At 40.2% G+C, this 27286-nt stretch overlaps 1 protein-coding gene across 1 annotated transcript; it reads left to right on the forward strand.

Moving 5' to 3' along the window:
• Positions 1-2423: 2423 nt before the first annotated feature.
• Positions 2424-3998, forward strand: LOC131225037 (UPF0481 protein At3g47200-like). Its single transcript, XM_058220462.1, has one exon. It carries the CDS (start codon positions 2424-2426, stop codon positions 3996-3998), a length of 1575 nt encoding a protein of 524 aa, XP_058076445.1.
• The last annotated feature ends 23288 nt before the right edge of the window (positions 3999-27286 follow it).

Here is a 27286-nt window from a genome sequence, read left to right on the forward strand (position 1 = left end):
AAAGCAGTGAATCCAAGTGGGGACCGACGGTATCTAGGTTGCCACCAGTTACGTGTCACTCCTCTTTACGATGACGTCCCTCAAGTATGTAGAGTTATCCTTTTTCAAAACCCAAGTGTGGGGTTAAATTATATTTACTCCGATGCCCAGATCTCCTTACCTAAAATTATCATTTTACGATCCATGAGATGATGCCATGTGTCAATCTCTAATCCTAACCCTTCAACCATCTTTTGCCCCTAAGATCACCAAGAATTACTAGAAAATCAGATTTGGAGGCTATAAATAGTCCTCTCACCTTCTCATTTCAACAATCCTTTCTCGTTTTGAGACACCCACTACACCTAGAAGCACTAGGCTTTTAGGGAAGCATCCCTCCACGAAAGAGAGTGAGAGTAAGAAAGAGAGCTTAGCCTTGGTCTAGTCTAGTCTAGTCTAGCTAGAGTCCAAGCCTCCTGAGCCACCTAAGCTCAAATTCGAGCCACTCAATCTAACCTTGGGACACTACCGTTCATTCAGTCATTCAAGCTTCAATCAATTTTATTAAATCAGAGCATTAGCATCGTGCAACATTCATTCCCTTCTCAACCCCCTACTCCTTATATACATAAGCATTACATTGCATTTTATTGTTTTCTCGCATCTAATTGGCGGACGTATGATCTAAGGCTTGCTGATATAATTGGAGCAAGTCTACTAGAAACGTTAACTAATTAGCTATCGTTTTGTCATATACATTACATCTCATCATTTTCTTATATCTGACTGGTGGGCGTATGCTACGAGGTTTGCTGATATAATCAGAACAGAACTATTAGAAACTTTAGCCAATTGACCGTTGTTTTATCATAAGCATCAATACAACATCAAGCATCCTATACATTGTATTTTGCATCCTACATTCGATCATTTGGAACTATGCTCCGTGGCTTGCCGATATAATCGAATCATGCTCATTGAAAATTTAGATTGATCAATCACGATTGCCATTGGATCGCATTATATTATCTACATGCGTGGACTGGTCTTATTCCTCATAAATTAGTCAAATCTTATGAAGTAAATTAAGACTGTATACTTGTACAGGAAAAGTGGGTGTTTAACACCTTCTCTCTCAATAACTGCGGCCTCTTACTCAGAATCTCTAGAACACAAACTCACAGGTTATCTTAGGGTTAAGGATCCTCGAGTTCTTAATCCAACACATTTCTACAAGGTATAACCGATTGTATGATTGTAATAGTTAGTTAGTGGCGACTCTAGTCAAATATAACACCCCTTTTACCTCAAAACAAAAGCCCTTGAGTGAGACAACCATTGGAAAAAGAATAATCGATCTCCCATCCCCTCAAAAAATTCACCCACCAGCATCCACACTGAACCATGTTATTTTCCTAAATTTTCTAAGCCATTTTTATTTTGGGCACGACTCTTAGAATCCAAAGGATCAAAAGTTATACTTGAACTAAAACTTACTATTTATAATAAAAATGAAAATAAAAGAGACTTTTGACAGTCGATCTTATAAAAAATCTCACAAATTCGGTATAGGCAACTCGGCATAGCAGGGTTGGTTGGCTAAAGTTGTTTCTCCTACCCCAAAATTATATAAAATATGTCAAAAAAAACTTGTCCTGATTTGTGAAGTATGACTGTTTTAAGATTCTAATGGTTTGGATCATTTCCACATCTGATCACGTCTTCTCTGGTCAATCTTTGCCATGAAACTGTCTGTGACACTCTACATCAAGATATACACTGAGTGATCCAAATTGCTTAGACCTAAGACCTTTCTCTCATGGGACTAAAATACTTTACAAAAGCTGATTTCACACAGTCTCCCAAGCACCAAGTCTATTGGGCGACATTTTGTATTTATAAAACCTACTGTCCAGTAGGTTCTATCCTCGATGTTAGTCCCTAAGACTAAAATTCAGCTGCATCCGCAATTTAAATGGTCCAAACCAAATGGAAGGATGATGATGTCAATAATAGGTTTGTTTGTGAGGCCACTGTATATCTTTCATCCAACTGTTGATCCCATGTAACTCTGTGGCACCAAGAAAATATACAAAAATCAGTCAGAAACCCAAATAAGCCACACTGTGTGAACTTGGTGACGTCAGCACACCATGTTGGGCATACAGAACTAAGTGACGGCAACACACTACCAAGGTCGGTAGTGTGGGGTACGGCATGCAATCAGCTTAGGAGGAAAAACTCAGGTACTTGGGCAGAGTACAATGGCTGATACACGGGCACTGAGGCATTCCAAACGCCTTTAAATTAGACGTGAGGTCAGAGTAGATGCCGCAGCAAGTACTAAAATCATTGTATCGGTTTTAGTATCGTTCACCACCGATACTGGCTCATATCACCTGGATTGAGTTGTTTTGGACCCAAACAGCCGCATAGCCATAGTCATGGATGATGACAAGATGTCATGTGGGCAAGAAGTTGGCATGTCAAGTGGGGAAGCATCGATGCGATCTCTGCATGAGATTGAATGCCCGGTAAGTGGGGCAGCAATCGGTAATTCCTCGATAGAATCTGCAGATTTGCCTCTGTCATGTGCGGAAGCGGACGTCGAAGTATCATGCAGTACAGTCAGCATGTTCAAGACGCATATGGCCGTCGGCAATTTCTTCACGCAATTTGTCGGCACCCAATCAGGCACCACATCCGTTTCCTTGCCAGTTTACTCGCCAACCATTTACAAAGTTCCACAAAGAATCCGGCAAGCAAACAAGCATGCGTTCGATCCGTACAAGCCCCAGATCGTGTCGATCGGCCCGTACCATAAGGAGAAAGAATTTGAAAAGCACAAACAGCTGTACCGAGATTCAATCCTCTCCCGCAATCCCAATCATCCGTTGGGGGACTACCACACGGCGATTGCGAAATTGGAGACTGAAGCGCGAAGTTGCTACTCCGAGCATGTCGGCCTGGATCGCAACGAGTTTGTCGAAATGATGATGCTTGATGGTTGCTTCATTGTTGAGCTCTTTCTCAGGATAAAAGAAAAGAAATTCGAGGAAGAGGACCCTATATTTCGTACGATTTGGATGCTGCCTCTTATCAGGTATGATATGCTCCTCCTCGAAAATCAAATTCCCTTCTTTGTCCTGGAGATTATTTACGAAATGGCTAGTACTCTGGGGAACGGTTCACTTGTGGAACTCGCCCTTGATTTCTTCGAACGCATCATAGAACACAAGATCGAGGTTTCCAAGGATCTGATCAATGGTCACTACTTCCATCTGCTCCATTTGTTCCACTCGTATTTGATGCCGACACCTAGAGAGAAGTCCAAAAAATGTAAGATACAAATGTGCTTGTGCTCGAAATGTTCAAGTGAGGCCAAGTTGCCTATTAAAAACACTACAATCAAGAATAAGGCCAAGTTGCCTATTAGAAACACTACAATCAAGATGATCCCTTGTGCGGTTGAACTCCAACTTGCCGGGGTCAAGTTCAAGAAGAAAAAGGACTTCAGTAGCTTCTTGGATGTGAAATTTAGTTGCGGGGTGTTGGAAATCCCTTACTTGTGTGTAGATGACTGTACCAATACTCTCCTTCGGAACCTTGTAGCGTTGGAACAATTCTGCTACCCAGGTGTTAAAACGATCCATTTCACGAATTACGTTGGGTTCATGGATTGCCTTATCAACACATCCAAGGATGTGGCATTACTCCATCGCAAGGGGATCATAGATCATTTGTTGGGAAGTGATGGGCATGTGGCAGACTTATTCAACCACCTCTGCTATGGGATATTCAATGATTTCGAGGATCATAATTACCTTTCCGGTATATACAAGGATGTGCATAAATATTACAACACCCCATGCAACAGGTGTTGGGCGAGATTGAGGAGTGATTATTTCACCAATCCGTGGGCCGGCCTTTCCTCGGCAGCGGCCGTACTCCTCATCGTGGTCACTATCTTCCAAACTATCTACACTATCCTTTCTTACTACCAGGGACCTAGTTCTTGATCATCATGTTTTAATGGTTTAGATTAATTTTATTGCTTTGTATTTTGCTAATGGAAGTATCTCTTGTGTATGTGTGAAAAACATTACTGTATAATATAAATCCTGCTTTTCTTGTGTGTTTGAAAAACATTACTGTATGATATAAATGCTGCTTTAGTTTTTAATCTGGTAACTCGTCACCACTAGTTCCGGTTCAGTTAAGTGTACTGAGCCCTATCAAGCTCGAGTCAATTCAAACCAATTAAGTATGACTCAGACAAGTCACCAACCATGTCTGGCGATGGTCAAGATTCCTTATGGGAACCATCTATCTAACCAACCTGATCTCCGATCGTATCTAAATCTTGAGCCCAAATCCGACTAGTCATGGACTCAATGTATTATATCCAATTGATTGCAAAGTAAATCGAATTGACCACGAAGTGAATGGAGTGAACGAAATTGACCGTGAAGTGAATGAAATTGACCGCAAACTGATCGAAACTGACCGCAAAATGAATGAAACTGACAGCGAAGTTAATAAAATTCACCACGAAGTAAATCGAATTGATTGCAAAGTTAATGAAACTGTCCTCGAAATTAATGAAATTGACCGCGAACTGATTGAAATTGACTACAAAGTGAATGAAATTAATTACGAAGTTAATGAAATTAATCGCGAACTGATTGAAATTGACCACGAAGTGAATGAAACTCATTGTGAATTGATTGAAATTGACCGCGAAGTGAATGAAATGAATGAAATTGACCACAAACTAATTGAAATTGAGTACGAAGTGAATGAAATGGATTTTCGACCATCAACCTGATGGAATCTTAGAAAATAACCAGGTTGGTTGGCTAAAGTAACTTCTCCCACCTCAAAATCACATATGGTACATCAAGGAATTTATTTTGGCTTAGAAGATATGCTTGTTAAATGAATAAAGAAAAAAATGAATAAAAAGAGAGAATTATATATATATATATAGAAAACGCTCACCTGCGAACCAGTTCGTACGTACTACGTACGAACTTTTTTGAGAACCCATCATACGTGATGTGGATCCAAAATCTGAACCGTTCATGTGAAGCAGTACCTCCTGAAGCCCCCAGGGCCTAAGTTTTACTTTGATCTAAAACTTTGATGGGCCATTAAAAATGAAAACAGTTTCCTTCCTTGATTTGCATTTCTCTTTGCTATGGCCTCCCAGAATATTAGATTGGGGTGAAAATTTGTCACATGGGGTTTTATTGGATTCCGCATCACATGGACTGTTCAGATTAGATACTCATGGCACGTGTGCAAAGGTGCGCACATGCGTAGGTGCACAGGGGAGCATGACTCTCTCTCTCTCTATATATATACACACACACACACATATTTATATAAATATGGATGGGAGAAATATAGGGGGAAAAAATTCTCCATGTAAAAAAAAAAAACAAAAACAAAAACAAAGGGGCCGCCTGCCGTGGCGCTGCTGTGGCAGGCTGCCGAATATATATAATTTTTGCCTGTGTAATCTCCCACTGCTTTTGTAGGTCCCATCATGAGGTGTGTGTTATATCCAAACCGTCCATCTATTTGGTGAGCTTGTATTAAGGCTTGAGACAACTAATAAGACAGATTCAGCTATCAAGTGGACCACACTGCAAAGGGCAATGGTGGATTGAACGTCTACCATTGAAACCCTTTTAGGGGTCACAAAAGTTTTGGATCATTATGAATTTGTTTTTCCTCTTCATCTAGGTCTTTGCGAACTTATTAATAGATTGGATGGAAAATAAATGTTATGGTGGGCCCTGCAAAAATTTTAACGGTGAAAATCAATTCTCCTGCTGCTCTTTGTGGTGTGGTCCAGTTGATCCTTGGACATGATTTTTTATTTTTATTTGATAATGCTCCCAAATGATCAAAATATTGATGAACGTTGGGGATATAATAAATACATAACTGTGGGGCATGTAACTTTGATCTCTTTTGAACCGTTCATACAATTCGGAGTTCGAGGAGCGTCAGCTCTCGTGTTCGCACACCAGCCAATCCGCTTCCGGAAGGAACGGCGGGGGACCAGGGGCTTAGATCGGTATAGTAAGTTTGGACGGGCGTGATAAGGTTGCGACTTAGAGGTGAGGTGTACAGTAGAAAAAAGCTCAAGTTATTTCATACTCAGCTGCGTGTAACGCTTGATACGCAGGCACTCAGAAATTGTACACGTGGTACATATCAACTCAAGCTGAACGGATTAAATAGTGGAATGCACTGCCTCTAATTCCCATTCCCAGGATCAGATTTTTTGAACAATTCCAACATCTGATTCGTTGACATTTCTTTATGGAAGTAGGAACCATTGGATACAAATTATTTTCAACCGTTCAATAAATGTCCAGCAATCTGACAGTAAGATAATAAAATAAGTGTCGGTTTTGGATCATCGTACATCTATTGTACACATGATTTGGAGGGCATGGAATTCATTATATCCCACATGCATAATTTTAAGTGCGGCTGCGTATCATCCACCACAGTCTGCCAGAGTATCAAGGCTTCTCTTTCTGAAAAGGGGACACTGTATGGTTGGAAGGATGATGGTATTAACCGCACTCGCGCCCCGGGTGCGGATTGGACACTGACAAGGTCAGTAGCCGAATCGCTACTGAAGTGACGTCGCCAAGCTCGTGGACCCCTCCATGATGCATGTGTTGCATTCTGACGCAGGGATGAACGTGACGAGGATAACTACTCCGAATCCACGGAGCTTCTCTGGACTCCTCACAGAGACTTCTCGAATCCACGAGAAAAGAAAGCAGAAAATAGAAATAAATTCTAATAAATTCGAAATTGATTAATTGATGAATAAAAACGAGTTTACAACCCTTTAAATAGGGGTACCAAGCAATAAAAAAGAAATCAGAAGCAAACTAAAATTAAAACTCCTATAAATTCGCAACTTACTATAAATAGTAAATTTACTATTTATGGTAAGTTTCATATGTGGCTTAACCACGTTATTCTCCTAATTATTCTAAGCACTTTTCATGTTGGACACAACTCCTAAAACCCAACGAATAAAGAGTTATAATCAAACTAAAACTTTCTATTTATAGTAAAAACGGAACTAAACATGGAATTTCACCGTCAATAGGATGGAATCTCGTAAATTTCGGCATGGGCAACCTGGCATAGCCAGGTTGGTTGGCTAAATTAGCTCGTTCTACCCCAAAATCATATATGGTACGTCGAGTAACTCATTCCGGTTTGCGAGACATGCCTATTTTATGGTTCTGACGGTCTTGATGATTTCTGTCTCTGATCGGGCCTTCTCTGATCCATCTTAGACATGAAAGTGTCTACGACCCTCTCTACATCAGTCTCCTCCACTTCAAAAGAACTCGTCCTCGAGTTCTCGTGTTGCTTCGGTTCATAATACTCGGTCTGGTGCGCAGTAAAGATACCTGGATCAAAAGTTACGATCAATTTATAGTCCACCTTCCTTTGGTCCAACCATGCTAGGAATGTATCTATGACACGTCCTACATCAGACCCCTCTGCTTGGAAAAAACTCGTCATCGAGTTATTCAAGAGACTCGGTTCATGATTCTGAGATAACTTTTGATGCCGATGTTTATTAGCCATTTCCTTGTACATGACATTAGGCTCTTCAGTTGACACAATACATGTACTCATGCTCTCCTTGACTTGGTTAGTACGAATTAGTTCCTTCACTTTTGCCTTCAAGATTTCACATTCATTCTGATCATGTGAGCAATTAGGCAGACTTATCTCTGTGACAAGATCAATGTGGTTTTGTATATCTCGTATGGGAGACAATTTATTCGGGAGTTCATCGAGCACATTCGTCTTGAACTCCTGCAACACTGGTTTCAAATCTTCTGGGATATTCACAGGCTCCACATATTTTTTCTTTTCAACTAATGGATATATATCTCTTGTTTCCTCAGATTGTCTAACAAAAGCCTGTTCAGTTGTGAGAGATTGTCCCTCCACTTTAGAAGTCTTGGGTTGGTTCTCCCTTCCCATAGGAGCGAGGATAATTTTTTTACCATCTTTAATAAAGATAAATAGGTTATCCTGATCCCTATGTGTAGCATTAATATTATTTTGCTAGGGTTGACCAAGTAAAATGTGGCAAGCTTCCATGTCGACCACGTCACACATTACTTCATCCTTATAATATTTACCAATGGAAAATGATATACGACATCGTTCAGTTACCTCTGTTTTATTGACCTCCTTGATCCATCCAATCGTGTATGGAGATGGGTGTCTTTCTGTTTTCAGTTGTAACTTTTCCACCATTATTTTCGACACGAAATTCTCATCGCTCCTGACATCGATGATCACATTGCAGACTTTTTTGTATGCAGTGTACCTTGTTTGAAAGATGTTTTCTCGCTGTAATTCTATTTATACCTTTGACATGTATAACGGTTTCCTTATGATCGAAGTGGTGGCTTGTGATTTACTATCATCTGATGGTGCTTTGCAGAAATTGGGGTTGTGTCGTACAGCGGCCACGAGCGGTTGAGCATCACTTTGAGCTAGGGGCGGAATTAGCGCATCCGCAATACGGTTGAGGGTTGCCTGCAGCCCTTGCATAGTCAACTGACTCTCCCGATGGAAAGCTTCCATTCTTTCCAAAAGATAACGAATCCCTGGATCACCGTCCATAGAATTTTGGTTCATACCTTTGTTGTTTACCATCGGCTCGAGGGGAATCCTCGCTTTGATACCAATTGACGCAGGGATGAACGTGATGAGGATAACTACTCCGAATCCACGAGGAAAGAAAGCAGAGACTTCTCGAATCCACGAGGAAAGAAAGCAGAAAATAGAAATAAATTCTAATAAATTCGAAATTGATTAATTGATGAATAAAAACGAGTTTACAACCCTTTAAATAGGGGTACCAAGCAATAAGAAAGAAATCAGAAGCAAACTAAAATTAAAACTCCTATAAATTCACAACTTACTATAAATAGTAAATTTACTATTTATGGTAAGTTTCATATGTGGCTTAACCACGTTATTCTCCTAATTATTCTAAGCACTTTTCATGTTGGACACAACTCCTAAAACCCAACGAATAAAGAGTTATAATCAAACTAAAACTTTCTATTTATAGTAAAAACGGAACTAAACATGGAATTTCACCGTCAATAGGATGGAATCTCGTAAATTTCGGCATGGGCAACCTAGCATAGCCAGGTTGGTTGGCTAAATTAGCTCGTTCTACCCCAAAATCATATATGGTACGTCGAGTAACTCATTCCGGTTTGCGAGATATGCCTATTTTATGGTTCTGACGGTCTTGATGATTTCTGTCTCTGATCGGGCCTTCTCTGATCCATCTTAGACATGAAAGTGTCTACGACCCTCTCTACATCAGTCTCCTCCACTTCAAAAGAACTCATCCTCGAGTTCTCGTGTTGCTTCGGTTCATAATACTCGGTCTGGTGCGCAGTAAAGATACCTGGATCAAAAGTTACGATCAATTTATAGTCCACCTTCCTTTGGTCCAACCATGCTAGGAATGTATCTATGACACGTCCTACATTAGACCCCTCTGCTTGGAAAAAACTCGTCATCGAGTTATTCAAGAGACTCGGTTCATGATTCTGAGATAACTTTTGATGCCGATGTTTATTAGCCATTTCCTTGTACATGACATTAGGCTCTTCAGTTGACACAATACATGTACTCATGCTCTCCTTGACTTGGTTAGTACGAATTAGTTCCTTCACTTTTGCCTTCAAGATTTCACATTCATTCTGATCATGTGAGCAATTAGGCAGACTTATCCCTGTGACAAGATTAATGTGGTTTTGTATATCTCGTATGGGAGACAATTTATTCGGGAGTTCATCGAGCACATTCGTCTTGAACTCCTGCAACACTAGTTTCAAATCTTCTGGATATTCACAGGCTCCACATATTTTTTCTTTTCAACTAATGGATATATATCTCTTGTTTCCTCTGATTGTCTAACAAAAGCCTGTTCAGTTGTGAGAGATTGTCCCTCCACTTTAGAAGTCTTGGGTTGGTTCTCCCTTCCCATAGGAGCGAGGATAATCTTTTTACCATCTTCAATAAAGATAAATAGGTTATCCTGATCCCTATGTGTAGCATTAATATTATTTTGCCAGGGTTGACCAAGTAAAATGTGGCAAGCTTCCATGTCGACCACGTCACACATTACTTCATCCTTATAATATTTACCAATGGAAAATGATATACGACATCGTTCAGTTACCTCTGTTTTATTGACCTCCTTGATCCATCCAATCGTGTATGGAGATGGGTGTCTTTCTGTTTTCAGTTGTAACTTTTCCACCATTATTTTCGACACGAAATTCTCATCGCTCCTGACATCGATGATCACATTGCAGACTTTTTTGTATGCAGTGCACCTTGTTTGAAAGATGTTTTCTCGCTGTAATTCTATTTCTACCTTTGACATGTATAACGGCTTCCTTATGATCGAAGTGGTGGCTTGTGATTTACTATCATCTGATGGTGCTTTGCAGAAATTGGAGTTGTGTCGTACAGCGGCCACGAGCGGTTGAGCATCACTTTGAGCTAGGGGCGGAATTAGGGCATCCGCAATACGGTTGAGGGTTGCCTGCAGCCCTTGTATAGTCAACTGACTCTCCCGATGGAAAGCTTCCATTCTTTCCAAAAGATAACGAATCCCTGGATCACCGTCCATAGAATTTTGGTTCATACCTTTGATGTTTACCATCGGCTCGAGGGGAATCCTCGCTTTGATACCAATTGACGCAGGGATGAACGTGATGAGGATAACTACTCCGAATCCACGGAGCTTCTCTGGACTCCTCACAGAGACTTCTCGAATCCACGAGGAAAGAAAGCAGAAAATAGAAATAAATTCTAATAAATTCGAAATTGATTAATTGATGAATAAAAACGAGTTTACAACCCTTTAAATAGGGGTACCAAGCAATAAAAAAGAAATCAGAAGCAAACTAAAATTAAAACTCCTATAAATTCGCAACTTACTATAAATAGTAAATTTACTATTTATGGTAAGTTTCATATGTGGCTTAACCACGTTATTCTCCTAATTATTCTAAGCACTTTTCATGTTGGACACAACTCCTAAAATCCAACGAATAAAGAGTTATAATCAAACTAAAACTTACTATTTATAGTAAAAACGGAACTAAACATGGAATTTCACCGTCAATAGGATGGAATCTCGCAAATTTCGGCATGGGCAACCTGGCGTAGGTTGGCTAAATTAGCTCGTTCTACCCCAAAATCATATATGGTACGTCGAGTAACTCATTCCGGTTTGCGAGATATGCCTATTTTATGGTTCTGACGGTCTTGATGATTTCTGTCTCTAATCGGGCCTTCTCTGATCCATCTTAGACATGAAAGTGTCTACAACCCTCTCTACATCACATTCATACCGTCCAACCATTTGCAGAGATCTTTCATGGCATTATAAAGAGAATGAGATAGATCTAAAGTTCAAGTGGACCCACCATAGAAAATAGTGGGACAGTGACATCCACCGCTCAGAACTTCTTAGGGGCCACAGTAGTCTCCGATGAAGCTGATTTTTTTGTTTTCACTTCATCTATCTCTATGTTAAGTTATGAATAGGATGGATCTTAAAAATACATCACTATGGGCCATATAAACGTTTCAACGGTGGGGTGTGATGGCTCCCACGGTTTTCTTTGGTGGGTCCACTCTCTGTAATGTCATAAAAAGATCTCTACAAATGGTTGGACAGTATGGATACAATACATGCATCATGGTGGGGTCCACATAGCTTGGTAATGTCTCCCGGCGCGGATTGGATACTGACAAGGTCAGTAGCAAAATCGCTACTACCATGACGTCACCAAGCTATGTGGACCCCACTATGATGCATGTGTTGTATCCATACCGTCCAACCATTTTTAGAGATAGTTTTATGGTATTACAAAGAAAATGAGATAGATCTAAAGTTCAACTGGACCCCACCATGGAAAATAGTGGGGACAGTGACATCCACCGTTCAAAACTGCTTAGAGGCCATAGTAGTTTCTGGTGAAGCTGATATTTTTGTTTTCACTATAGTATATCTCTATGTTAACTTATGAATATAATGGATCTCAAAAATACATCACTGTGGGCCCTATAAATGTTTCAACGGGGGGTGTGATGGCTCCCAGGGTTTTCTGTGGTGGGTCTACTTGAAATTTAGATCTATCTCATTCTCTTTGTAATTCCGTAAAACGATCTCTAAAAATGGTTGGACGGTATGGATACAACACATACATCATGGTGGGTCCACAGAGCTTGGTGACGTCACTTCAGTAGCGATTTTGGCTACTGACCTTGTCAGTATCCAATCCGCGCCCGTCACTTCTGTCACGCCCCGAAATTCGAGTATCCGAATAAGTCTTTGGGACCCGAATCTCAAGGTGTGAATTATAATATAATAACATTAATTACAATCCAGTTGATTTAATTAAATTCAATCAACACTCAACATCATCTAAAAGGAAATACAACTGAAATGTTTATTTAATTCCACCCTTTTGATTGTTTTCCCTTTCTACATCGAAATTTGACATAAACTAAACCTAATAACAAAATGATTTGAATTAAAACTAAACCTAATTAAAAAATAAAATAAATAAAATAAAAATAAAGCTAATAGTAGAGGCCCGCCTGCTCGTAATATTCCAGCTCTGCACCTGTGCATTTGTTTTAGTAGGATGAGCATAACAGCCCAGTAGGGCCGTTTCTTACCCAAAATTTAACATGTTCAGATAATATCAATTTTAAAAGAAGGAATAGAAAAACAGATAATGGAATTTAATAACAGAATTGTGAAATGCAATACATGTGATATTTCCATGAATACTCCTAACATTTGTATTATTTCTTACAACACCATATCCAAGTGGATGGTCACGTTGCATTAACGCCCACGCACTGGTACCTCATGGTGAGGGACCCATTTATACGTTAGCTGGTCAGACTACTGCTCCAGTTGTACCTCTGACGTATGTCCACGCACACAATTGTACTCATACGCCGTACACAAAGGAGACTCCAAAGGATCCAGTGGGTTCTAGGGTCTTTCACCCAAGGGACACGATTGCCCTACTTACTGGCTTTAGGGTCTCTCACCCAAGGGACACGATCGCCCTACTTGCTAATACAACCATATATATATATATATATATATATATATATATATATATATATATATATATATATATATATATATATATATATATATTACAATTTAAATAATCAATAGATAAGCATGAATAACATGAACAATTCTAATATCAACAAAAATAAATTTAATAAATTCAATTTCTACACTATAATGCAAGTTCTATATGAGGTGCATAAATTTGTTAAAATATCAGGTTCTATATGAGCTCCACCCTTGAGTAATAAATCCCACATTGAGTGGCTGGGCCTACTAAAATTCATGGTTACTTTCGCATTCTCAGCTCAAATATTTTTTATTTTTTTTATTTTTTTTTATTTTTGTGGTCCACCATCAAAAGTTGGTTCGCCAATTTGGACGGTCTGATTACCGTACCAGCATTTCATGGTGGACGGTTGAGGAGTCACCACCATATTAAAAATGGCAGTAAACTATCATGATATTGTTATTTAACAAAGAGGCAGATTGTGGAAATAAATCCATACAACAAACCGAGTAAATGGTGTAACCCAAAGTAATAATTAAAAATGCAGGTATATGATGAATGTATACACTACAGAGCCGGAGGGGTCATGACCACTTGCACAAATCTAGAGCCGTTGGTTGATTTCTAGAATACATGTAGCAACTCCAATGCCCCACCATTAAATTATTCATGAAAAATGGGAAAGCTACTCGCGTGAGTAGGATTTGAATCCTACCCGTGTGTCATGTGCCACACAAGACACGTGTGTGATATCTATTCCATTCATCCGAGGGTCATGTTTTCTATGTTCCCATTACTTGAAAATTTAGCAGTTAAACTAAATAGGTGGACCATACTTGTAAGTTGAATAAGGAACGTTGTTAGCTTTCATTCATTCATGGTGCCTAAGAAAATGGACAGACCGTGCTCTTTTATTTATTTATTTATTTATTATATTTATCTGGGCACGTTGAAGATGTGGATTGCATGGTAGATTTCTCAGACTTACAGATGTGCGCTATGTTCCGCATGTGGAGACGAGTAAGATTGTAGTCATACTCGCCTATCTCGCACTAGCATAGTCCCATTATAATAAGAAGATCTCCAGTTCAACTAGTTGGAAACATTAGGGTCGATCAAGTGATAGCTTCTAACTTTTAATATACAAGTAAAATCTAACCCATTCAATAGGTTTATTATACTATTAGGATCACTTACAAGAAAACACTTACATTCACTCATTAAATGGATAATACTATTTATCAGCAGTTATAAGTTATTTTCTATTTTTGGTGGATATCCTGACTAGTATATATGATTGATTTTTCATATAAATGATCTTCATGTTGTTTTAAACGAATTGGGAGGGTTGGATTTTGTATGAACTTAGTATGTCATAAATCTATTGCTAGGTGGACCGTAACTTGTGGTCCAGCTTGATGGACTTGAAACATTCCCCATTAAAGTAGTTTCTCATGGTACATCTCCTGACTTTTCATGAGGAGTTATTTGATACTCTGGTGGAGTACGACAATTGACATGCACACACTCTGAAATTGCAAATGAGGCATATGATAACACAAATATTTTTATATATAGAATTTATAAATCAAAATATAAACTTAGATAATTGGTTTATTTTATTCGGTAAATTTATTTTATTATATATATATAATTATTTCAACATTAAATATCAGGAATATATATATAATAAAAATAAAAATAAAATATAAATTCATAAATAAGTAGGATTTTCTACATAAAAATCAACTGATAATAATATTCCTAACAAAATTTTGGAATAATAAATATAATAATTAACTGAAAATATTAAATCTCAAGAGAAGATCACCTACCTTAAAGTTTGATGATCCGCCTCTGCTCTAATCTCCCTCTCTCTTGATCTACAGCGCTTTCTCTTTCCCTCTCTCTCTTGATCTACCCGGTTTACTCTCCCTTTATGATACGATTGAAACTTTGTTTATATCTTTCCTTTCTTTTTAATGGATATGAGGAACGAGGCGGAAGAGTGGGAGATGTGGGCAGTTTCATTTCGTGGGAGGGTTCGGCGGCCATTACCGTACAAAACGGAAGGAAAGTGGAGAAAGTGGTTTAGTCGTGCGGAAGATATAACTTTCATTTTTTATTTTCTTTTAATTTTTTAAGATATAGTGGGTCCCACTAACAATAATTTAAATCTACTCCGTCCATCATCTCGGCCTGGCCAAGAAAATATATAAGGCAAAAAAAAATGAGGCTGATCTGAAACTCAGGTGGGCCACACGCAAACGGACGGCGGGGTTAGTTCCCACAAAAATAAATAAATAAATAAATAATTGGGTTGTTACACTTCAGTAGCGATTTGGTTACTGACCTTGTCAGTATCCAATCCGCGCCCCTCATGTCCCTTGGAAATAGGTATAAAGTGGCAAAAAGGAGGAGACATTTGGGATTCTTCAGGACCTGAGTATAAATGCGGGCTAACGCATCCGTTTGCTGATGTGTCCTCCGTCTTCTTGTATAACTGGTATCCACCGATACAAGGGCCACATGTCTAGCCTATACTGAGCTCTGCCCTGGCGGGGGCAGTACCTTCCTCCCTCCGCGTGGCACGTGCCCTGCCACGCACCTTTTTGAAATGATGTCTTACAGGAAGATGATCCGACTGTAACTATATAACTTATAGTGCTTCAAGTTGCATCGTGACAATTGTACTTTCCAATCGATCCATCTGGGCTGTACATTCGTGCCTATGCAAAATTACCGGAGTACAATGCAAAAATCACGGTGATTGGATGATTTAATCCATCTGTAAGCTTCCATTCTTTTTCATGCCCGTCGGTTTTCCAAGCCATGATGGGATGGCCAGGATTATCTCATAAAAGTGATGCTTTGGAACCATAAAATATTAATGATGATACGCAGAAAATAAATGGATTAGATTATTAATTAGACATACTTTTCATAAGTGATCTTGTCCATTCATTTTTGTTGATAAACGATCAGTAGATAGAATCATCTAATTGGTGTGATTTTCTGTACAGTTACTCAAGGATTGCGTAGTGGACCATATGGAGAGTCCAGATCGATTGATTGGATTGCACAAGTGTTACGATTCAGCTAGGAGCACAGTAAAAGTATAGAACTCAAATCAAAGTAAGTAAATGAGGTAATTGTGAAAACTATAACTTGTTTATTCTATTAAGCTATATAAGATTACACTGTGAAAACTATAAAAGATTTAATTATAAAAATTATAAATCATCACTTCTTCTCCTTCAAGTTATAAAGATTATATTGTGAAAACTATAACTTGTTTATTCTATTAACACTAACAAAAATATATAGAATAACTGTTATAAATCTCTAAGGTTTTTTAAAAATCTAACATTCTCTAGTAATTGTCGTATGATTGGAATGTATTAAATAAAATTAAATTATCTAAAACGTAAGTAGGCCAAAATTCTCAAAATGACTTGAATTGCAAATTTCAAACAATGATAGATGTTCTTTAATTCAGGTTGTTTACCATCTCCACTAGAATCGGTGTATGCCCTACAATCACATATTTTGGAAATTGAATGGATGCGAAGATCTTGTTGATGGTCCATCTTAATAAGGGGCCATGATTTGGAAGGTTAGGTTTGAATTAATTATGAGATAGGTAGATAATTTCTTTGGAAATTGAATTGATGTGAAGATTTGGTTGATGGTCCATCTCACTTAAAAATATTTCATAGCATTGTTTAAAAATTCAGTGGGTCTCCCGGGAATTGGCTGATTCAACTCAAATTGGCATTAAAAACCATAGTTTCCCAACCAGGACTTGGCCCATGTGATTCGTTGGACACTCGTTTCGGTTCAACCTGTGATTTATATTGCTTTTCTAATTACAAAATTAATGAATTGATCTCTCTCAAAATACAGACCACCCCTGAAGATTCAACCCGACCTATTTTGACTCGGCTGGCTCAACCGAGTCACACTCTGACTCAGTAAACCAGGCCTGTGGCATCATTGGTTCTCCCCATCCTCTGACCAGGCCAATGACTAAGCCGAATCTTGGGTTAAGCTAAGGAAATTAGTTGAATTTCATGTCATTTTAACATCATTTGATACTTCAAAAGCAAGCTCTGAGGAAGAGTAACAAAATAAACCTGTTATCCAAGCTAAACAAATGAATGAGGAAACTAACTAAACAAGTTAAGATTGGATTAGGAGAAAACCTGATCATGGACTGTCCAGACAGTTTTGAACGTTTTGTTTACAATCATCTGATCTTTATGATTATTATTGTTGTTATTATTATTATTGAATCATGGCTTGCTCCCAGTCTAGATTGATGATTAAAAGTGTGATGTGTTAATTACATTTTTTAAAGGACATTGCTAGTGTCCCATGAAGGTGCAGGACATTAGTATTCCCTTTGAGTTGAAGTATTAAATTCCGAGTTGAGTCAACTGTAGACCCGATTGGGTCTTCGAGTCATCTAGAGATTGAGCTGAGTTGTTGGGTTTATGATGGATGAGCAAAACTATGGAGGAATTATATGATCCACAGCACCACTCATGCATCGTCACAATCATGCCCAACATTATGCTCAGGCATAACTACTGTGCATCATCCCAAGTGGAACAATGCACATGGATGAGGTCCCTGCACACGACGCTGAACGGGCTCACTAGGTACAAAAAAATAGGCAACAAAGTCTCACAAAAGCAAAGGCCACGGGAAAGCATGGGAAGGGCACCCAATGCAATGCAAAGGCATGCGACGGCCAACCATGTCGGAGGAGAGAGGCAATCGATGGCTAACTATGTTGTGGGAGTGGCACAAGAGGGCATGCAAGACCATGTGATGCCCACCACCTAAGAATCGGGCAAATAGTTTGCCCTAGCGGAGCCTATCTTAAGCAATCTGGACCATTAGTAGGGCTGTCAATGGACCGGCCTGGCCTGATGGGCTTTTGGCCCTAGCTTGCTTTGGATTAGGCTTGGGCTGAATACTAAGCCCAAGGAGTGGGTCTGCCCTACGGGTGTACATCAAGTCGAATCGAGTCGAGCTGGCCTTAGCTCAACTCGGCTCAGCCACTAGCTGACCTCAACTCAAACTCGGCGTAGTCCTCGAGCATGATTGGCTAGTTTGTCTCGGTTCGGTCAGCAGCTCGGGCAGTTCGAATCGAGTTCAACATTGCAGCATTTTCACAAACACCTTGACTGCATCTTCAAAATCTCACTGTATTTGAGACAACAACAATGGTTTTATAAGTATTTTATCAAACACCTTCTAAGCAACATAAAAATCAATAAAAAAAAAAGGATGTTGGTTTCATATACATACCTTCCTTACCACCCACCACATTTCTCTAAGTCATTTCATCAAACACTTGGTGAGCAACATCAATATCAAAGTAACTGAGTCACCGAACTGGTTCGATCTGAGTTCGATTCGAGATAGGTTCGATCCGAGTCGAGTCAAGCTGGGGCAGCTCGAACTCATTTTCGAGCTTTAAAAAACCAGCTTGACTTGGCTCGAACTCAGCTTCGAATTGAGCCTTTTCGAGTCGAGTTGACCGAGCTAGCTCGGTTCGTGTATAGCTCTAGTCTGCGCTTAAAATTTAAGCATGCTTAGTATTTTTGGTATTAAAAGATATTTCGCACCAGTAATTGTTAAAAAAAATACTACTGAATTCTGCAACGAAACCACTCATTTTTAGCAAATCGAGAGAAGCCACCGAGAAACTAGGAGCCCGGGCCATTTTTGAGAGCGCGGTCTAAGTGCGACCTATTTAGGATTTTAGGAGTATATGTGCTTGGGCTCAGGTTGGAATTAGCCCGAGGCCAGAATAGTCATTGCAGGCCAGGGTTGGGCCTGTTTGTCTTGGCCAATCATGGGCTCAGACCTGACTCAGGCTCAATTCTATTTTCTGGGCTGGGCTTGGACAAACCTTGGCCCAGCCTGGCCTACACGGTTGATAGCCCCAACCATTGGTATAAAACTGGAATATGTCAGAATAGAATGGGGGTGCAATGGGCCGAGCTAGGGTAGGGTTGAGCCGTAGCTCTGGCCTGAAACGGCAGAGCCAAACCAAGGCTGCCCTATAAGAAAAAGAATGAAATTATCAAAGTTTGAAATAATTCAATTTAAGAATTTTTCTAAGATATATCCTCCATCCACGACGAGTCTCATTATATAAATGATTTTATTATGGGAAACATGCTACAACATGTGATACAGGAACTGCTCACTAGTGTTTTTAAACCGTCCATTCTTTTCTTACAATGGGGGCCCACCAAATGATTGGGCTGGACCAATGGCTTAGGCCAGGCTATTTACATTGCCCACGTCCCATCAACCCAACCTAGATTTCAAGTCCAGGCCCAGCCCCACTGGCCAAGCTTAGGGACCCAGACCTGGCCTTATAGGACTGGGCTGCCTGGGCATTAAACCTAATTAGATATGCTAGCTACCAATCTTGGGCTTGGATCTAAGCGTTCAATATCTACCCAACCATCTATTCATAAGCCACAAAATCAAAGGTTAGGATTACCCCAGTATGCCATGCACTTAGAAATTACATGGAATTGTGATGTTGGGCTTCCTTCTCAACCATGTTTGGGCTCAGCCTTGAGACCCATGGGTTGGACTTGTGGTTTGACCCAACAAGTAATACAGTTGGGCTTAAGTTATTTAATACTAGTGGACGTAAGTAATCTCGATGGTGGGCTGGCTAGATGGGCCCAATTCCTTAGTTCAAGGATTGGGGTGGACTTAGGGTTGTCCATGAACTGAGTTAGCTCAGTTAGCTCGCTTGACTCGACCTGAAGAAGCTCGATTTGACTCAATTCAAAACTGAGTTTGAGCCGAGTCAAGCTGATTTTTTGAGCTCAAAAAAATTTTAAACAGAGTTCGAGCTTGCCCGATCTTGTCTCGACTTAGATGTTGCTCTCCAAGTGTTCAATGAAATGACTCAACGAAGTGTTGGCTGGTGACAAGGAAGGTACGTATATGAAACAAATATCATTTTTTTTCTTGATTTTGATGTTGCCTACAAGGTTTTTGATGAAATACATGTAAAATCGTTGTTGTTGTTGTTTTACATATAGTGAGAATTTTAAGGTGCATTCCATGTGTTTGTGAAAATGTTGCACATGCGAACTCGGGTCGATCTTGGCTCGAACTTAGCTCGAACTGGCCTGAGCTGCTGATCGAACTGAGCCGAGCTGGCTAGTCAAGCTCAAGGACTAAGCCGAGCCAAGTTTGAGTTGTGGTCAGCTAGTGGCCAAGCCAAGTCGAGCTATGCAAAGTTTGACTCGGTTCAACTCGTGTACACCTCTAGGTGGACTTGGACTCAGATCTATATATCATGGGCCCTGGCCCATCCATTGCCCCCAATGGGTTATCCTTCATCCGACGGTGGCCACGCATCCCACAAAATCAGAACCATAGAAGTCAACACATCCTAAGGTGAACAATGGTCTTGGATCCATCGCGTCGCCCAAGGTATGCAACATTCTAGCCCTTCAATCAGTGGCCATCGAAATAGATGGTTACAAAAAGAGAATGCAGCAACGGTCCACATTTATCAAAAAATCGTCCAATGATTGAAGGGTTTAGATCCTCCAGAATAAGGAGATTTTGGGTTATCAATCCACACCCACACCCGTGTGGGAGCACTACCAATCCACATGCATCCACACATATCAATATGGGACAGGTGCTACGATCTTAGCTCTGAATCAAGTGGGAAACATCGTTTGGTCAATTTAAAACTTTCTAATATCAACAAGTAAGTATATGGTTAAGAAAAAAAAAAAGCACAAGCAGGCTACATTCAATAGATAAAAGGCAAGAGGTTTGATGGCTAGGATCTTGGATTGGATTTTTTGGGTTTTTGTTAATTCATGATGTGGGCCTTTAGATCGATGGTTTGGATAAACCAACCATGGTCCACATCTACAAATAAGGAAACAAACAGAGAAGTCTGTTATCAGTAACTAATAAAGGCGAGAGGTTTGATGGTTAGGATCTTTAGATTGATTAGATTATCCTAAACTCCAATTGATGAGTACATTTTTGCATGGGACAATTGACTATTTCATTTCACCATCCATTAAATGTCCACCAATTGATTGGTCGAAAAATGAAAATTTATTCAACTTAATTTTCCAATGAAGAGTCATCAAAAGCTGGACTCGCATTTTGATGGTATGATTTCAGTAAATATATGCCATACTTGTAATTCCCAAACTTCTTATAAACCTAGAATATCTCATATTAGAATAGGGGTGCAACGGGCCGGGGTAGGGTAGGGTTGAGCCGTAGCCCTGACCCGAAAGGGCAGAGCCAAACCAAGGCTGCCTTGCGAGAAAAATAGTGAAATTATCAAAGGTTTGAAATAATCCATTTAAAGAAATTTTCTAAGGTAATATCCTCCATCCGCGACGAATATCATCATATAAATGATTTTGATAAGGGAAACATGATACATGCATGTCATACAGAACTGCTCACAAGTGTTTTTAAACCGTCCATTTTCTTCTTACAATGGAGGCCCACCAGATGATTGGGCTGGACCAATGGGCTAAGCTGCGCAATTTCATTGCCCACGTCCCATGCACCCAACATAGATTTGAAGTCCAGGCCCAGCCTTACTGGCCAAGCTTAGGGACCCAACCCTGGCCTTATAGGGCTGGGCTGCCTGGCCATTAGCAACTTTAATTAGATATGCTAGCCACCAATCTTGGGCTTGGATCTAAGTGTTCAAGTATATCTACCTAACCCTCTATTCACAGGCTACAAAATCAAAGTTCAGGATTACGGCAGCATGTCATGCACTTGGAAGTGACTTGTGATGTTGGGCTTGTTTATCAACTATGTTTGGGCTGAGCCTTGAGACCCATGGGTTGGACTCGTGGTTTGACCCAACAAGTAATCGTGCTGGATCCTGGATTGTATTTTCTGTGTGGCCGGCTAATACAGCTGGGCCCAACTTATTTAATACTTATCTGGATGGTGGGCTGGCTAGATGGGCCCAATTCCTTAGTTCAGGGTAATGTGCACACGCTTTGGTTCGGTCCGATTTTGGGGTGAAACCGGAATCAAACTGTTCCCAACGCTTCTAGGGAAACTAGAACCAGAACTAGACCGTTTGCACCCTAGAACCGAATTAGAACTGGACCGTAAAAAATCGATTAAGTTCCGATCTAGTTGTATAGTTACGGGCTTTTTATAATCTACCTCAATTGCACGGTTTGTTTTTATAATCCAACCTAAGCTCTTGTACTGAAAATTTTGAGAGAGTAATTTTGTCATGGTGTGCTTTTATAACCCTTTCTTATTCCTAAAATGATTTTACTGCAAATGTTTACTCGTGTTGTGATCAATTTGATGGATAGTTTAATTTTTTATATTTTAAAAAATAAAATTTAAATATTTATTGACATAAGGAGTCTGGCTCTAGGGTTCAGCTCTAGAGACTGGTTTATAGATCGTTTCACTTTTACAAAACTCCACCCCGAGAATTAAATCAAACTATTCGGTTCTTTGATTTCCGAAACTCAAACTGATGCACTTCAGATTTGGACCAAATCGTGCAGTGTCGTCGACTCCGGTCCCGTTTACCGTTCTACTGATTTCATATGCACCCCTAGTTGAGAGGCTGAGGTCAACTGGGGCTCGGGTTTATATATCATCGGTTGCAACTGGTAGGATTGGGCACGGCCCAGTCTATTGCCTACAATGGGTTATCCTTCATCCGACGGTGGCCACGCATCCTACAAAATCAGAACTGTAGAAATCAACACATCCTAAGGTGAACAATGGTCCTGGATCCATCACATTGTCCAAGGTATGCAACATTCTAGCCTTTCAATCAATAGCCTACGAATAGATGGTTACAAAAAGAGAATGCAGCAACGGTCCACATTTATCGAAAAAAATCGTCCAATGATTGAAGGGTTTAGATCCTTCAAAATCCCCCTACATGCGTGTGTGAACACTACCAATCCACATGCAGCCACACGTATCAATATGGGACAGGTGCTACGATCTTATCTTTGAATCAAGTGGGAAACATCATTTAGGTTCTTCTGACCTCAATATCAGCACATTTTACACATCATTTGGACCACAGAGTAACAAATAAATAGACGGTTAGAAATGTTTTTAATCCGTCAGTTTATGTTGCACATTGTGGCTCACGTAAGTTATGAAATAGGCTGATTCTTAATAAATAATATCCAATCATCATTTATAACCATATAGAAAGCTCAGATCTCGTACAATCACACACGTTCTATGTTGTGGATGTGTAGAGATTCACACGCGTGTGGAATTAGCATACTTCCCTTTCTCTTTTGCTTTTCTATCGCAGGCCTGCCTTTTTTCCCAGCGCTTCCCGCTTTTTTCTTTATGCTTTCAAAGGTACAAACCTTATCATGGAAACGCCTCAAAGAAGGTTCGAACCCAAGACATCCTTCAGAAAGCAGCACGTGAGGATCTTCTACTTTCTCCACTGCCGCACATGCAAACATGGCACACATGTGAGATATCTGGGCCATCTAGTGGGTGGGGCTCTGGCTTTGTGGGTATAGGGCAACGGTGATTTTCTTTCCAACGGTCCATTTTCCTCGTACAAGTGTGGCCCACTTGATCAGTTGAATTTTAATCGAATTTATTAATAAATGAATGATAACTGTAGCCCTCCTAATCATTGGCTCGGATCACGCACATGTGGCATGATTCATCAATTAAATCTCTCCTCATCCGAGTCAGTCTAGAGGTTTTTTTTCCGCGCATTCTAATCTGGCACGTGCATAGGACAATCGACCGTGTATTAGTGGGTCCTGGATATCTGGCTTCAAATCAAAGCGGTCAATTCACCAGGTGAGCCACACGTGTACTAAAACGATGGGCGGTTCTAAAAGCTTGCCAAACCTCAACCTACAAGCATGGCCTGTCTGGCTAGTGGGCCCGCCCTATTTCTCGAGATGCGCAGTGGGGCCCACGTTATCCACGGTTTAGATGTCTCATACTCATGGGACCGTTAGCATAAAGGTGCGTGAGGACTGTGGAGAGGAACATGTGACGGTAGCCAACCTCCTTTTCTGAGAAGTTATATCATACTCGGCTGCGTGTGACGCTTGATACGCAGGCACTCGGAAATTGTACACGTGGTACATATCGACTCAAGCCAAACCGATTAAATTGTGGAATCCACTGCTTCTAATGGCCGTTTCAACAATTTCAACGTCTGATTCGTTGACATTTCTTTATGAAAGTAGGAACTATTGGATAGTAATCATTTTCAACCGTCCAATAAATGTCCACCAATCTGATACTAATATAATAAAATAAGTATCAATTTTGGATCATCGTACATCTATTGTACACATGATTTGGAGGCATAGAATTCATTATATCCCACATGCGTAATTTCTAAGCAATTTCTAAGTGCCTGTGTATCATCCATCACAGTCTGCCAGAGTATCAATGCTTCTCTTTCTGAAAAGGGAGCAGTATATGGTTGGAAGGATGATGGTATTAACTGCACTCGCACCCCTCTGCCCTCTCTGGCAAACCACTTCCTCCCTCCACGTGCAGTTCACGTGCCACACACCTTATTGAAATGAAGTCTTACAGGAAGATGATCCGACTGTAACTGTATACTTTACAGTGCTTCTAGTTGCATCGGGACAATTGTATAGTCCGATCAATCCATCTTGGCTGTACATTCGTGTCTGTGCAAAATTACTGGACTACATTACAAAAATCACTGTGATTGGATGATCCAATCCATCTATAAGCTGCCATTCTTTTTCATGCCCGTCCGTATTCCTATCCATGATGGGATGGCCAGGATTGTCTGATAAAAGTGATACTTTCGAAACATAAAAGATTAATGATGATACGCAGCAAATAAATGAATTAGATTATTGATTAGACATACTTTTCATAAGTGATCTTGTCCATTCATTTTTGTTGATAAATGATCAATGGATAGAATTATCTAATTTGTGTGATTTTCTATACAGTTACTCAAGGATTGCGTAGTGGACCATATGGAAAGTCCGGATTGATTTATTGGATTGCCAAAAACAGATCGCGCGATCGGGACCTTTGTTTTGGCGGGCGACTACATTGATAGCCCAGATCTTAAGAATCAAGGTTATCGGACCATCACAGCCATCCGATAAGTTGCCTTCAAAAGGAACGGTTAGAGCAGCAATCCTCATTAAAACAAAACTCACAACTGAATGGTCAGTCTTATCCAGTCCGTATTAATTTTTCTTATACAGAACACTGCAGCATCCACATGGTGGTCCACCAAATCAACGGTACGGATCACAAGCCACGTGTAGACCTGCATTTAGCATTCCTCAATAAATCAAGTTCAAGGTAAGACGTGATGGTGTCGCACGTACGTAGGCAGCATCTCTGGATTCGGCTTAGTGGGCCCCACATGGTACCTGGCATGTCGTTACATGTTCAAACTTCCCACATGGGAACATGCTGTCCATGTCTTCGCACTGTGTACACGCGTTTTGAAATCTCACAAGTGGGGCCATGGTTCATTAATCCCGACCGTTGGTATCTTTTCCCTCACCGTGGATTGGAATATTCCATGGACAAATGATAATGATGATGACGTTTTCAGTTGAATGTCGAACGTGCTTTTGTTTCTCTTATGGACCGTCCATCTTTATGCCAGCAATCAAAAGTTTAAGGTCATTCTTTCGTAGAGATTATTTCTACGTGATCCATCCACGGAGAGTCCTAACATACCAATGGTCAGGATGACCGAACCGTAGGCCCCACTTATCATGTGATCTCCCGCGCTGGACCAGATTTCTTATTTGGTGTCTTGCAATTAAATGGGACGTGGTACAACAGTTCATGATCCAGAACGTTCGTCAGGTTAGTCCCACCCTAACACGCAGGGATCTATCAATCTCAGCCATCCAATTTGAGAATTGTTCCCCATGCAGAGCTGATTGGTGGGAGTATTCTTTTTTACCGTCCATCTACAAGTCACTGGTCGGACGATTCCGAACATCCTATTAGCGACGCTTTTCCACCATTGAAAATCAAACATGGGATCCACCTGATTAATGATCAGGATCGTGGACAGATGTGCCACGTGTCCGCTTCGGGTGCAGCTCACAAGATAAGATGTTGGTCAGTTGAGATGCACTAAGATTTTCCTCGTTGACTGAAAAAGAGCTTTTCTCGCCTTGATCGCAACGAGACAGGAATCTGTATTCGCACGCGTGTGGAGCCCTGCAGCCGCTCGTGCTAATATGGCACACATGTTCGAGATTTCACCTTTCCATCAGGTGGGCCACGTTGATTATATATTCACGATAGAAATCAATCCTTTTCTCTTTCTCAGGTGGGCCGCAGGCTACGAAACAAATAGACGGCTTAAAGCAATCTTTCTAGCCATCCATTTGCTTCGTAGATTTATCCCTCGTGAGGGCTGAGTTATAGGCCAGATCAGCTTTGTGGCCCAGCTGATGGAAATAAAAAAGCTCAGATGTATTGGCACGTATGGGCAGGACTCCACACGCGTGTGGGCTTAGCAAACTTCTTGTTGCATCTGATTGAACTTTTCACAGCCGTTCAATTTGGATTTTTATGATGGTAAGAAAAATGATTGTTATCCATTTGCTCTTCGATTTTCCTAAATGATATCTTAATTATTACAATCAGCTCGGCCGTGGGTTTTATTAGGGTACGGTTGCCCTGACCACAGTATGGTACGGTGGCTGCTTTCCACCCTCTGATTACATCCTTAGATGAATCTAAACCGTTCATGTTCTTAATACCACACCTAATAGAAGCTATAATCGTAAGTCATGGTTCATTGATTATACTGACCTCTGAATCTTGGATTTAAATACGGGCCATTAAATATGCTCTGGTTTCTGACAATTGTAAATACCTCCCTTAAATTTGGATTATTGTAAGCAGTTCCAATACAAAATCACAGGGGAGATGCTTTACAATTGCAGAAATAATCGGGAATTTTTTTACAATATTCTTCTTAATACAAAATCACAGGGGAGAAGTTATACAGTTGCAAGAAACAATAGAGGAGCTTTTTACAA

Source organism: Magnolia sinica, chromosome 14 (assembly GCF_029962835.1).
Source record: "Magnolia sinica isolate HGM2019 chromosome 14, MsV1, whole genome shotgun sequence".
Taxonomy (NCBI): Eukaryota; Viridiplantae; Streptophyta; class Magnoliopsida; order Magnoliales; family Magnoliaceae; genus Magnolia; species Magnolia sinica.